A 15,836-nucleotide genomic window follows, 5' to 3' on the forward strand; every position below is an offset into this window, starting at 1 on the left:
CAGGTCATAAAATAGGCAAACACTGATTTTTATCATGACGCAGCTAGTTCTCAGACTGGGACTAACAATGCCCTCCACCTCTGCTGCCCTCTCCCCTCCTCGCCCCTCCGACTAAAGGTCCATAGCAATGCAATTCACTCTACTGCTTAATAACCACAATCTTTTCTAAGCAAATTTTCTCAAATCATATTATAAGTTTAGTGTAAATTTTTTTTTTTTTTACTATTTACTTTTCATTGCCATTTAAACCCATTTCCTCTTGTCCCTGGTGATATGGGAGTGTAGAGGGTCACACTACTCCATATATTTAACTTTCATATATCCTAAAGCACTTCATGGTAATTGACTATATACTACCTTCTATAAATAATAAAATCAACTTTTTTATGCTTCTAGAATATTGCTATTTTGCTTTAGTTTCTATAAATAGGTACACGGACATCCCACCTCATTTCTGTTGGCCTTATAACAAGATACAATACAATAAAATAAATATAATAAAACAAAAATTTTAAAAATGGCAACAATTAAAAGTTTACTTCAACTTACTGTTAATGCTGTTTCATACTCTCCAGCAGCCAAGTGTGCTAGGCCCAAGTAATAGTAAGCTTCTCTTTCCATCTTCTTGTCATTTCCTGAAGTGAAAATGTAGAAAAATTACTATGGCATTAAAGAAATTGATTTATTACAATGAACAGAATCTTTTGCTTTTTAAGAAAGTTATTATAACAAAGTATACAGATTTATCAAAAATCCCTGAAACCTAACTGTGTACTGATAAAAAAGACTGATGTTAATACAGTTTACCTGGATCACAGATGTTAGAGTAAGGTACACTAGCAGTATAAATATGAAGATTTTCCCTCTACATACACAGCCCAGTATTATTATCTTAACATTCATATATAATTTCTGTACTGGTCCACCATGTAAAGACCTATAGTCATCCAGCATAGCTGCTACTACATACACGGAATATTTGTAAAAGGTATTAACCTTACATGGTGCACAAACACACATTCACAAACAGACTGACATTCAGCTAAGTCTCTAATAGGGAAGATAATTAGCAAATTAAGAAATTATTGTTTTGATTAGGTTCAATTTAAAAGTTATTGGTTAAAACTTAGGTGAGAATGACTGACAGAGCTTGGTTCCTTGGTACAAAATTCCAGGCATATTTTGAAATCCAAACATATTTTTCTATGCTAATGAATGGTAATGCTTTTCATCATCTTTTCACAAGGAATTTAATTTCTAATTTCTGTGTAATGTGTTTTATTCCAGGAATTATCAAATTCTTCTTTCCAAAAGCAAAATGTGTATACTTGTAACATGTGGTTCAACAAGACATACATCATATCATCTAATAAATCCATGATTTATTTACCTTTAATACACTAAACATAACATATAAATCTAATATACTTACAAGAACCATTAAAGGTTCTTATTTTTAGAAAGAATACTATCCTATTCCTACTTTTGGAATTCTTTGACTTTCAATGTTACCTAACTCCTGGGTAATGCAAATGCTGACAGATCCATCCTCATTTTTGATCTTTGGAAAGTAAATATCCTTAGGTTTCTGAACTCTGCATTTCAACCATGATGGATTTCAGCAGGAGCTCCCAATTCTCTCTGCTGCATTCACTGTCACCACTCACTCACTGAATTACCACTCGTGAAGCAGTGGCTCAATTGGAAGACTGAAAGAGAACAGAATGCCAAATGCCAGTGACAGTATTTTTTTTCTTCTCTAGCAATTTCACCAATTGCAGAGAATTATATTCTCAAGATCTCACTTCAGCAGAGTTGATGGTGCAAGGGATCCAGGTCGGGGAATTTTAAGTGTTATAACTCAGCTGGGCCCTAACTTTTTCTCTGCTATAGGTTTTGAGGGCTGGGGAAGGGGTGGGACTAGAGAAGGGAAAGATGGGGTAGAAGGAAGAGGCTATGAGGAAAGTTGCCTCTTGGATAATTAAAAGTTGGTTATACGTGATTTGTACTTGATTGTTAAATCATGTTACTGTGTTAAAACACTAACAATGGCGTGTGCTGACTCATCATTTGCATCTAATTTTATGTAAAGGGCATCCCAGCAAAGAGGAGGAGAGAAAGAAAAATCTATCCTTGTTGATAGAAAGATCTTAAGGCAGCCAACTGACTGAGTCAGATCACACCAAATATTAGTTTTAAAATAGGATGTAAGCATGAGAACTTTTCCTGCTTACTATTTGAGAGAAAGTGAAGATAAAATGAAAGCAACAAAATAGTGGAGGAAAATGTCAGCACTATTAAAGTTGACCTACACATATACTTAAGAAAAAAAGGGCAAAATGCTATTTATAGTCTGTAGTTTACTTGAGTAGGTTAAACTAATATTAGCTTTGCTACCCAAATCAATAATCACTTATCTTAAAGAAAATACTATGTTTTTATTTTCAAGACCTAAATTATCCATTCTTATGGATATGTCCACCAGAGAATCTAAAGAGGGGGTCATCACAGGTGGCAGGGACGATAGAGACAACTTACTTGGGAGTAACTCACATGTTTCATTAAAATGTGCCCTAAAACTTTGACTTGTTATTTGGCTCACATATATACATTCACTCATTTATTCAAAGAATATTTATTGAGGACCTGTTCTGTGCCAGGCACAGCTCTAAGCACTTGGAATACATCAGTAAATTAACCAGACAAATTCCCTGTCCCTGGGGAGCTTACATTTTAGAGGACAGACACAGGAAGAGACACAAAATAAACAATAAACACAATAAATTATGTGGTAATTATGTGGATAGTGATAAGTACTCTGGGGAAAAAATAGAGCAGGGTGAGCACAATTGGGAGTGCTGAGTGGGGTTACAGAGTGGAATAAAGACTAGAGTGGAAATAAATGAAACAGAGAATAGAAAAACAATAGAGAATATCAACAAAGCCAAAAGTTGTTTCATTGAAAAGGTCAACAAAATTGACAAACCTTTAGCTAGACTGAAAAAGAAAAAAAAGAGAGAACTCTCAAATTACTAAAATCAGGAATGAAAGCAGGGAAATCACTACAAACCATACAGAAATAAAAAGGATTATAAAGGAATGTTATGTACAGTTGTACATATTAGATGAAATGGACAGATCGCTAGAAAGACATAAACTTACTAAAATTAACTCAAGAAATAGAAAATCCGAATAGATCCACAATAAGTAAAGAAATTGAATTAGTAGTCAAAATATTTTCCACAAAGAAAAGCCCAGGCCCAGAGGGCTATACTGGTGAATTCTATCAAATATTTAAAGAATAATCAACACCAATTCTTCACAAACTCTTTCAAAAATCATGAGAAAACACTTGCCAAAGAATTCTATGAGGCTAGTATTATTCTGACATCAAACCAGACAAAGACATCACAAGAAAAGAAAACTAAAAACCAATATCCCTTACTAATATAGACATTAAAAAACCAACAAAACATTAGCAATGCAAATCCAGTAGCACATAAAAAAGATTATAGACCATGATCAAGTGGGATTTATCCCTGGAATTGCAACGTTGGTTCAACATATGCAAATAAATCAATGTAATATACCATATTAAGAGAGAGGACAAAAACCACATGATCATCTCAACAGATGTATAAAAAGCATTTAACAAAATCCAATCCCTTTTCATGATAAAAATCCTCAAAAAAACTCGAAATAGAAGGGAACTTAATCTGTTAAAGAGTATCTACAAAAAACCCACAGCTAATGTTATACTTAATGGTGAAAGACTAAAGCTTTCACCCTAAGATCAGGAAGAAGACAAAGGTGTACCCGGCACCAATTCTATTTAACACTGTACTGCAGGTTCTAGCCAGTGCAAATCGGTGAGAAAAAGAAAAGGCACTGTAGGGGAGGCAAACTTTTACCTCTATCTTAGGTTTTTTCAGCTGGGCTTGAGAATTAAATTGACGTAAGACAGATTAGCAGGAGAAAAGCACACAAATTTACATAACTTGTAGGTGACACCAAGCTTTCATAAGGAATGAAGAGCCAAAGAAATTGCAAAACCAACATGCTTTAATATTGGGTTGAACAAAGAGAGACAGTGGCAAAAAAGTAACTAAACAATGCAGGGAGGTTAAAGGAAGATAAAGAATATTTTAACAAGGTCTGTTTGTACAGAATTTTCTTAGCTTTGACTCCCCATCAAAGAATCTTTCTTTTCTCGTGGTACAGGGAGGGCATCTTTCACATGGCAGTTTTTATCTCCTGTTTTCAGGAATAAAAAGGGAGATTAGAATGCCCTTCTTGCATCTGTTGTTTTTCAAGTGCCTTTGCTCAAAATACCCCTTACGCCAAAGTGGTTTTTGGAATGGCATCTTCTGTCACCCTTCAGCATCAAGATCAGAAAGGAAGAAGTAAAACTATATTTGCAGATGACATGATATTATATATAGAAAATCCTAAAGATTCTGAAAAATCCATGAAAGCTAATAAGTTTAGCAAGGTTGAAAGACACAAGGCCAATATACAAAAGTCAATTTTATTTCTACACACAAGCAATGAACAATCTGAAAATGAAAGAAAAAATTCCAATAGCATCAAAAAGAATAAAATATTATAAATAAATTTAACGAAAGAAGGGCAAAATGTGTACACTGACAACTACAAAACAACACTGAAAGAAATTATATAATATGAAACAGATAATCCATATTCATGGATTGGAAGATTTAGTGTTAAGATAGCAATTTTAACCCAATTGTTTGACAGATTCAACGCAATCCCCATGAAAATCCCAGGTGTCTTTTTTGCATAAATGGACAAATTTATCCTAAAATTCATGTGGAAATGAAAGCAATGCAGAATAGCCAAAGCAATCTTGAAAAAGAACAAGACTGAAGGGACACTCCACCAAGAAGACTTATCACTTATAAATATATACACACCCAACATAGGAGCACCAAAGTACATAAAGCAACTATTAACAAACCTAAAAGGAGACATTAACAACACCACAATAATAGTAGGTGATCTTAATACCCCACTTACATCAATGGATAGATCATCCAGACAAAAAGTTAATAAAGAAATATTAGACTTAAATGAAAAACTGGACGAGATGGACCTAATAGACATATACAGAGCACTCCATCCAAAAACAGCTGACTGCACATTCTTCTCAAGTGCACATGGAACATTCTCAAGGATAGACCATATGTTGGGAAACAAAGCAAGCCTCAATAAATTTAAGAAGATTGAAATCATAACAAGCATTTTTTCAGACCATAATGCTATGAAACTGAAAATCAACCACAAAAAAAAAACTGGGAAAGTGACAAAAATATGGAGATTAAACAACATGCTACTGAACAACCAATGGATCATTGATGAAATTAAAGGAGAAATCAAAAACTATCTGGAAACAAACAAAAATGAAAATATGCCATACCAAATCATATGGGATGCAGCAAGAGCGAGCCTGAGAGGGAAACTCATAGCGATACAAGCCCACCTTAACAAACAAGAAAAAGCCAAATAAGCAACCTTAAATTACACCTAACAGAACTAGAAAAAGAAGAACAAACAAAGCCCAAAGTCAGCAAAAGGAGAGAAACAATAAAAATCAGAGCAGAAATAAATGAAATTGAGACAAAAAAAAAACAGTAGAAAGGATTAATGCAACAAAGAGTTGGTTCTTTGAGAAGATAAACAAAATTGACAAACCCTTAACCAGACTTACTAAGAAAAGAAGAGAAAAGACTCAAGTAAATAAAATTAGAAATGAAAGAGGAGAAATTACAATGGATACCACGGAAATACAAAAGATTATAAGAGAATACTATGAGAAATTATATGCCAACAAATTGGACAATCTAGAAGAAATGGATAAATTCTTAGACTCATACAACCTCCCAAAACCGAACCAAGAAGAAATGGAGAATCTGAATAGACCAATCACAAGTAATGATATTGGAATAGTAATCAAAAACCTCCCAAAAAATAAAAGTCCAGGACCAGATGGCTTCTCCAGTGAATTTTACCAAACATTCAAAGAAGATTTAATACCCATCCTTCTCAAACTATTCCAAAAAATAGAGGAAGATGGAACACTTCCTAACTCATTCTACGAGGCCAACATCACCCTGATACCAAAGCCAGACAAAGACAATACAAAGAAGGAAAATTACAGGCCAATATCGCTGATGAACATAGATGCAAAAATCCTCAACAAAATATTGGCAAACCGAATACAGCAATACATTAAAAAGATCATACACCATGATCAAGTGGGATTTATACCAGGGACGCAGGGAGGGTTCAACATCCGCAAATCAATCAACGTGACACACCACATCAAGAAAACAAAGAATAAGAACCACATGGTCATCTCAATAGACGCAGAGAAGGCATTTGACAAGATACAACATCCATTTATGATAAAAACTCTCAACAAAATGGGTATAGAAGGAAAGTACCTCAACATAATAAAGGCTATTTATGACAAACCCACAACCAACATCATACTCAATGAGGAAAGACTGAAAGCCATTCCTCTGAGAACAGGAACGAGGCAGGGCTACCCACTCTCACCACTCTTATTCAACATAGTACTGGAGGTTTTGGCCAGAGCAATTAGGCAAGAAAAAGGAATAAAAGGAATCCAAATAGGCAATGAAGAAGTGAAACTCTCACTATTTGCAGATGACATGATTTTATATACAGAAAACCCTAAAGAATCAGTTGGAAAACTATTAGAAATAATCAACAACTACAGCAAAGTCGCAGGGTACAAAATCAATCTACAAAAATCAGTTGCATTTCTGTATGCTAACAATGAACTAACAGAAAAAGAATTCAAAAAGATAATATCATTTACAATTGCATCAAAAGGAATAAAATATCTAGGAATAAATCTTACCAAGGAGGTGGAAGACCTATACAATGAAAACTACAAGACACTATTGAAAGAAATCAATGATGACATAAAGAAATGGAAGGACATCCCATGCACATGGATTGGAAGAATAAACATAGTTAAAATGTCTGTATTACCTAAAGAAATCTACAGATTCAATGCAATCTCAATCAGAATCCCAATGACATTCTTCACGGAAATAGAAAAAAGAATACTAAAATTCATATGGGGCAACAAAAGACGCCGAATAGCAAAAGCAATCCTAAGAAAAAAGAACAAAGCTGGAGGCATCACAATCCCCAACTTCAAAACATACTACAAAGCAATAGTAATCAAAACAGCATGGCACTGGTACAAAAACAGACACACAGATCAATGGAACAGAATTGAAAGCCCAGAAATAAAACCACACCTATATGGACAGCTAATTTTCGACAAAGGAGCTAAGCACATACAATGGAGAAAGGAAAGTCTCTTCAATAAATGGTGTTGGGAAAACTGGACAGCCACATGCAAAAGAATGAAAGTGGACCATCTGCTATGGCGATTCACAAAAACTAACTCAAAATGGATCAAAGACCTGAAGGTGAGACCTGAAACTATAAAACTCATAGAAGAAAATATAGGCAACACACTAGTTGACACTGGTCATAAAGGAATCTTTTCCGATGACATGCCTATCCTGACTAGGGAAACTAAAGAGAAAATAAGCAAGTGGGACTTCATCAGATTAAAGAGCTTCTACAAGACAAATGAAACCAGAATCAAGATGAACAGACAACCCACCAGCTGGGAGAAAATATTTGCAAAACATATATCTGACAAGGGGTTAATCTCCATAATATATAAAGAACTCACACAACTGAACAACAAAAAAAAAACAACTTGATCAAAAAACGGGCAGAGGAAATGAACAGACACTTCTCCAAAGAAGATATACAGATGGCCAACAGGCACATGAAAAGATGTTCAACATCACTAATCATCAGGGAAATGGAAATCAAAACAACACTAAGATACCACCTCACACCCGTTAGAATGGCTATAATCACCAAGACAAAAAACAACAAATGTTGGAGAGGATGTGGAGAAACAGGAACCCTCATACACAGCTGGTGGGAATGCAAACTGGTGCAGCCTCTATGGAAAACAGTATGGAGATTCCTCAAAGAATTAAAAATAGAAATACCCTATGATCCAGCTATCCCATTACTGGGAATCTATCCAACAAAACTGAAATCAACAATCCAAAGAGGCTTATGCACCCCTATGTTCATTGCAGCATTATTCACTATAGCCAAGACTTGGAAGCAACCTAAGTGTCCCTCGACTGATGATTGGATCAAGAAGATGTGGTATATACATACAATAGAATACTACTCAGCCATAAAAAAAGACAAAATCGTCCCATTTGCAACAACATGGATGGGCCTGGAGGGTATTGAGTTAAGCGAAATAAGCCAGAAAGAGAAAGACAAACACTGTATGATTTCATTCATATGTGGAATATAAACCAACACATGGACAGAGAAAACTGTATTGTGGTTACCAGGGGCGATGGGGGTAGGGGGTGGGCACAAGGGGTGAAGGGAGACATATATATGGTGATAGACAAACAAAAATGTACAACCCAAAATTTCACAATGTTATAAACTATTAAAACATCAATAAAATATTAAAAAAAAGAGAACAAGACTGGCAGACTCACTTTTCACAATTTCAGAACTTACTACAAAACTACAATGATCAAGAATATGTAGTAGTGGAATGAGGATAGGCTCACCTCAGTAGAACTGAGAGCCCAGAAAACAACCCTTACACTTATGGTCAATTAATTCTTGACCAGGGTCCCAAGACATTTTATTGGGGAAGAACAGTGTTTTTAACACACACACTCAAAAATAGATCATAGAAAATATAGGAGTTAAAATTATAAAACTCTTGGGGCCGGCCTGGTGGCACAAGCGGTTAAGTGCGCGCACTCTGCTGCGGCGGCCCAGGGTTCGCCAGTTCGGATCCCGGGCGCACATTGACACACTGCTTGTCAACCATGCTGTGGCAGCGTCCCATATAAAGTGGAGGAAGATGGGCATGGATGTTAGCCCAGGACCAGTCTTCCTCAGCAAAAAGAGGAGGATTGGCAGATGTTGGCTCAGGGCCGATCTTCACACACACAAAAAAAATTATAAAACTCTTAGAATAAAATATAGAAGTAAAGATTCATGACCTTGGATTAGTGGAAGCCATCTTAGTTATAATACCAAAAACTCAAACAACAAAAGAAAAAGTAGATTATTTTGGACTTCATCAAAATCAAAACTTATTCTTCAATAGATATTATCAGAAAGTGAAAAGAAAACTCAGTATTTTCAAATCATATATCTGATCAAGGACTTGAATCTAGAATATATAAAGGATACTTAAGAACTCAATAAAAAAAGACAAATAACCCTATTAAAAATGGGCAAAGAATCTGAATAGACATTTCTACAAAGAAGAAATACAAACGACCAATAAGCACATTAAAAGATGCTCAACATCATTAGCCAACAGGGAAATACAAATTAAATACACAGTAAAACACCGCTTTATAACTACTAAGATGACTATAATTAAAAAGATGGACAGTAACAAGGGGTAGTGAGGAAGTGGCTAAATTAAAACCCTCATATATTGTTGGTGCGAATGTAAAATGGTGCAGCCACTTTGGAAAACTCTTTGCCAGCTTTTCAATAAGGTAAACATAGAGTTAACATATGACTCAGCAATTCCACTTCCAGGTATAGAGACAAAAGAATTGAAAATTTGTACACAAATGTTCATAGTATGTCTATTCGTAATAGACAAAAGGTAAGAAGAACATAAATGTCCATTAACTGATGAATGGATAAAGAAAATGTGATATAAGCATAAAATGGAATATTATTCGGCCATAAAAAGGAATGAAGTAGTGATATATGCTACAAGATGAATGAACTTTGAAAATATTATGCTAAGTGAAAGGGGCTGGACACAAAATGACACATGTTGTATGATTCCATTTATATAAGCTATCCAGAATAGATAAATCCATAGAGACAGAAAGCAGACCAACGCTTGCCAGCGAAACAGTGAAGGATGGTATGGGGAGTGAGTTCTAGTGAGCATGGAGTTAGCGTTGATGGTTGCACAACTTTGTGACTATATATACTAAAGACCAATGAATGACTGAAATATGAAAATAATAGAATAATAGAATCACGAGGCACTGGATGGCTTGTGCTATATTTGTGCGTTACACCAAGGTGCCCTAGCTAAGGAGTTGGCCCACAGTGGATGTCAGTACTCCTTAAATATTATGTAAACCAATGTGGGAGGCGTGCCTCCCCCAGGCAACCATCAGTTTGCTGCTTCAGGCTCCCTGACCAGAGTAGGAGACGACAGGAAGAAGGGATGCTTTGTCCTAGAGCATTTCAGCTGCTGTCAGAGCTCTGTACAATACTGTGCAATCTCTTTATCTACTTTCTTATATGGAAAATACAGGGACAAATATTTACCAGTTTTAAAAGATATTAAAAAATTATTTCAGCATAAGAAGTAAGATTTCTCCTGTTCTCCTTATCTATTCTTTGGAAGGTAAGAGATGTTTTCAGAAAGGAGACAGCCTGGCAGGCTCTGACTGTTGGAAGAAATCCTAGGAACCGTCCTTTCCTAGTGAACTACCTTACAATTGAGCAAATGTGAACCTAAAGTAAAATACCTTTTCCTAATTGATACATTACTTTACATTGAAATTCCACATAACTTTTCACATGACTAAAGTCAGCTGCTGACATTGATCTAAGAGGTAATTATTTACGTCAGTGTTTACCCCTTTGAGAAAGGTACTAGATCACCATTCATTCAAATGCAGTTCATTCCATGAGATACATCTTTCAATGCGGGTGGTTTCCTATGGGTATTCTCACTAATATTACTAAAAGAAGTAACAGAGAGAATAAGCTAAGATGTTTACTTTTACTCTTTAGAAAATTAAAATCACACCTAGAAAATCAGTCCTGCTTACCGCAAATAAGCCGTCTGTTACTCAATAAACCAATTGATTAAATATATCCATGCACCAATAAACTTCAGTTCAAGAGCATAACTTCTTTTTCGTCTTCATGAAAAGTCTACTCTATTAGTAAATTACTATACGGTAATAAAATATCCTTGCATTTCACAAAGTAAAAACTTATGAGTATATGCTCCAAACTTTTTCTTTATATTTTATACATATGCAAATGATATAGAATATTAAGGATATGATCAGCTCTCACAAAAGCATTTTTACTGCTGTAAGTGTGCATATGAATCACGTGGGGATCTTGCTAACCTGCAGAGTCTGATGCAGAGGTGTGGGGGCTGGGGCCTGAGACGCTACTTTTCTTACAAGCTTCCTGGTGATGCTGATGCTTGCAGTCCAAAGGCCATACTGACAGGCAAGGGTCTAAAATATATTAAGGTTCTATTTTCCTGTTACTCCTAACTAAATATTTATCATGTCTTCCCTACTACCTGACAATAGGGAATTTACAGGCAATGAAAGATCTCTCAGATTATAAGAAATATATTACCTTAAACACACACACATATACACACACAGAACACAACACACACAACACACACACACACCCTTAAGTTTTGCAGATGACCATACCTTCTCATTATAGGTTCATTGTTTTATTAACACTACTCCCAGAGGGTTGTAATTTTGGAGATAACGCTTTCAAGAAACTAATGGATTTCTTCTTGTCAGCAGTAAGGCACCTCTGTTTTACGGTGAAATCTGAAAGTATATTGATGGCATTTGTCTTTGCATTTCATAGGAAATAATCACCCAAACACTTGAAGATTTTTACCTCACTCTTGGGAGAAGCAGTGTCTGCCCATTAAAGGAAGCGATGTGAGAGTGTTTGTTTTTCCACCCACCTTCTTTGGCTATTTCAGAAGCTTTTATTAGAATTCTGATGGCCTGTTTGTATTCTTTATCTTCCAGCATTTTGTCTGAGAGTAATCTATAAGTCCTCAGGAGACTCTCGCAGGCCAACAAGTTGAGAAAGCGGCCTGTCTCATCCTTCCATATCCGCCCTTGCGTCAACTGATGGAAGGCTTCATAACGCTCTGCAGCTGCCAGCAGCTGACCTGAAGAATAAAAGCCATTCATAAATAGAAACCACAGGCCAGAACATATTTGCAAAAATTTTGTGTATATCTTATGTTTTACTACAAAAGGGGGGAAAACCGTGGACTACAGTCAAGGATTTCTGATGAAGAGGATTTAAGCTGGGAAAGGAGCTATTTCAATTTGGACCTCAGATTCAGCATTGATTTTGGATGGACACCTGCTAGAGGGACATACTTTGGCTGGTAGAAATTGACAAAGATTGCACATCTTTAGAGATGGTGTGAAAATCCAGTAATAATTACTAACAACAATCATATTAGCTAACATTTATTTAACATTATATATGCAAGGCACTGTGCTATGCACTTTATATGCATTTCTCATTTAATCTTCAAAATAGTCCTATGGAATAGGGATTGTTATGATTCCATTTTACAGAAGAGAAAGTGAAGTTAAGAATTTTGCCCAAGATTGCGTGTCTAGTCGGTGAGTAGATCCAGGTGGTCTGATTCCAGAGCCCATGCTCTCACCACTATCCTCCACTGCTTTCTCAACAGACAGCAATATCTCATTCTCTAGAAGAACTCAGGTTCTTGGGAAAGGATGCATCTGTTACAAATTTCAAATTCATGTATCATGGATCTTTAAACTACTTCTCAAAGTTTGACTGAATTTTCCAAGCAGGCATTCCTAGACTCTGTTTAATTTTGAATAATTAAATGTAACTTAACTGCCTTTCTGGATTATATTTTACGATATAGTCTGAAATACATCTTCTCAAAGCCAGAACTCTAAATTAGCTCTAAGTCATTTCATTCCTTGAAACGAGCAAGGACATTTCTGGAAGAGTAGTTTGCAGCCCCATGTTGTGGATTATATTTTACTTGTGAATTGCCTTGTGGAAAATGCTCACAATATCCTGTAATGTAAACATTCTTTTACGGTATTGAGGTTACCTAATTGGAATTAACTCAAAAAGCACTCCAACAGGAGTGGTTAAAAGTGAGTGCAGGCTCCAAGCAGACCACCTGAGTTCCTATCCCAGCTTTGCCCACTTTGCTGTTTAGCCTCAGGCTAATCACTACCCTTTCTGTGCCTGAGTTTAATTCCCCTGCAAAATAGGATTATAGTATAACATTTATGGTGTTATTGTGAGAAATGAGTTAATACATGTTTAATACCTGATACAGAGTAGGTGCTCAATAAACATAGCTACTGTTATCAGTTGGCATAGTGATAATATTTTTAAAAAATCCAACAGGCCAATTGAAACATAGCCATTAATTTGTTTTTTTTTTTTGTAAGTATAACTTACTCTTCCTGCAAAAAAAACATAATTGAGTCCTCATAACAATATTATCATGACTGATTAAATTACCCTATGCAGGTCATATCACACTCAATATATTTCCTCAAGTAGGTTTCATTGGATATTACAGGTTGGATATTACAGGATATTGTAGCCACTGCCAGGAGTATTGCATATAGTTTCCTCCTATTTTTGCATTGAATTTATCAAAATTAGTATTAAAATATTAAAGAATGCACAGATAAATAAGGATAGTATTCGCAAAGAAAGACAACAAAGAAATGTGGATAATCACCAAATAATCTGTACAAAAGTTCAGTAAGACATGGCCAGTCTGTGCCCTTGCTCCACTGTGCAGAAGGAGGATATATCAGCAAAGGTAAATACAGGGAGGGGAAGGTGTACTGCAGAGATATTTATAACCTTGTATTATGAAATTTCACATGATAAAAGACTACAGAGCCATAAATATGATGGTATAGAAGAATATTTCATTACATAGACAGGCGTTTATGATAAGTGAAAATATTGGAAAACACCAGAAAACATTTACAAAATATCATCAGTGTTATATGAATGATGGATGGTTTCTTTTCTGCTTTTCTTTCTGATTATTAGCATTTTTTAACATTTCTATCATCAAAATACGTACATTTTTTAAATAAGAAATATACAATAGAAACTATTTTAAAAATAATGTTCAATCCTTTTTCATTTCGCTACAAATATTCAAGGTTGAAGTTCACAGCTCAAATCTAGCTTTACATTTAACTTACAGTTTTTCTCCTACCTCCTACAAAAGCAGGCATAGTTTTTCATCTTTCTCCTGTAGCACCTCTCACCAGAAATACCTTTCTCCAAATACCCACAACCCTCATTTTTTAAAAACTTGAATGAGCACTGACATATATGTTTATTATATTTCCTCTGTTAACTATATTTCTGCCTGTAAAGTATTGCTCTGTATCCCTGGAAAGATGTATACAAGAGTTCTTTTTATTCTTTTTCTATCCAGCATCCACCTATTCAAAAACTACCAATACATATTTCTCTTTGGCCGTGTGAATAGGGAAAAGTAGACACAGGCAACTGTGAGTAAACCAGATAGTTCCAGAAAAAATTGGGACTGTAAGGAGGCTAGGAAGGACCTAGCATCTGTGGTCACACACCGTAACCAGATGGAAAGAGAGTCCAAAGGTGTGTTATAAAATAACAGATTCACTAAGAATTCCAGGAGGAGGGCCAGGAGATGAAGTTCTGGATAACCCAACTAATTATAATAAGATGCAAGTGAGGCATAATGAGGTAAATAGAATATGAGAACTGACAGCCATGTCCAAGATTTGGTTTACGTGGGAGCAGAAATAGGAGATGGGGGAGGGGTGGGGAGGGTAGAAAGTGGGGAAAGGAGAAGTGGAGGAAATGGGGAAGGGGGTAAAGGTGGGGAAGAGTGGAGAAAAGGTGGGGACTGTGTCTTTGTGTTCCATATAAGCCAGACCTCCTTCTGTGTTATTGATGCCATTCAGCATCCTGAACAGGCTGTGTAAGCAGGAATAAAGTAAGGGGACATTGGTTTCAGTTGGCTACTACGGAAGAAGGTCTTGGAATGATTGGGAAATAGTCTTTTCAGTTGAGTTTGATTTTTGCTAGAGCTTTATGGTCTGGTATCAATGTATCGCTTACCTCATGATTACAAGGTTCACCTCTCAGAACAGTCTACTTGAGGTCTCAGATGAGGAAGGAGCCTGGTCCAAAACACTCCAGTAAAAGAGAACAGAGCACTGTTCTTTCCTGAAGGCCTATTGGGTATAGCCACAATGGAAGGTTTCTTTCCCCCATACATTATCTTATTTAACTTCCCAAAAACTGATGAAGTAAATATGATTATTACTTTTACAATAAAGAGGAAACTGAGGCTTACAAAGTTTAAATGACTCAAATAGCTAAAAAGAGATATTTAGGATTTAAACCCAGGATCACCAAAAACCCATAACACTTGGTTCCAGCACATCAGGTACCAGTCAACAAACCAAGAGTAAGGGATATTAGGTGGAGTAAGTTACATTCTCCGGACAAAAATCTCTCAAGAAAAATGTTGAGTTATGTGATTTCCAGTCTCTTCTAGTTTATAATTATGTGACTCTACTCAGGTGATCACTGGTAACCTCTAACATAAGGCACAGATATTAGCCCCTGATGTGCTCCTGATTGGTCTTTCTAAAGGAGTTTGATTTGATATACAACCAGCTATGTAGCCTGCATCTAAATTCCGTACTTTAAACTAAACCATGCAGTGACATCTGTGGGGGCACCTGGAATTCCTCGGGTACCCCAGACTTTGTCACCTGTAGCCACATCCTGCTAGTCATGGTTTCACTTCCTCTTCCTTAACCATTTTGCCACAGGTGGTCACTGAGAATTCCCATCAGCACTATTTTAAAGCAACGTAGGGGAGGTAGAGTTTTCCAATCCTTCTC

The 15,836-nt window shown here is 36.0% G+C and overlaps 1 protein-coding gene across 2 annotated transcripts in view; it reads right to left on the reverse strand.

Moving 5' to 3' along the window:
* Window positions 1-15,836, reverse strand: part of TTC29 (tetratricopeptide repeat domain 29) — a 216,446-nt gene that overhangs the window by 124,923 nt on the left and 75,687 nt on the right. For both annotated transcript variants that reach the window (XM_058550163.1, XM_058550162.1), the window contains 2 exons: window positions 11,855-12,067; window positions 550-635 (listed from right to left, as the gene is read on the reverse strand). In XM_058550163.1, the coding sequence (XP_058406146.1) occupies window positions 550-635; window positions 11,855-12,067 (299 nt within the window). The remainder of the gene's footprint in view (window positions 1-549; window positions 636-11,854; window positions 12,068-15,836) is intronic.

The sequence above is a fragment of the Diceros bicornis genome, chromosome 11 (assembly GCF_020826845.1).
Source record: "Diceros bicornis minor isolate mBicDic1 chromosome 11, mDicBic1.mat.cur, whole genome shotgun sequence".
Classification (NCBI taxonomy): Eukaryota; Metazoa; Chordata; class Mammalia; order Perissodactyla; family Rhinocerotidae; genus Diceros; species Diceros bicornis.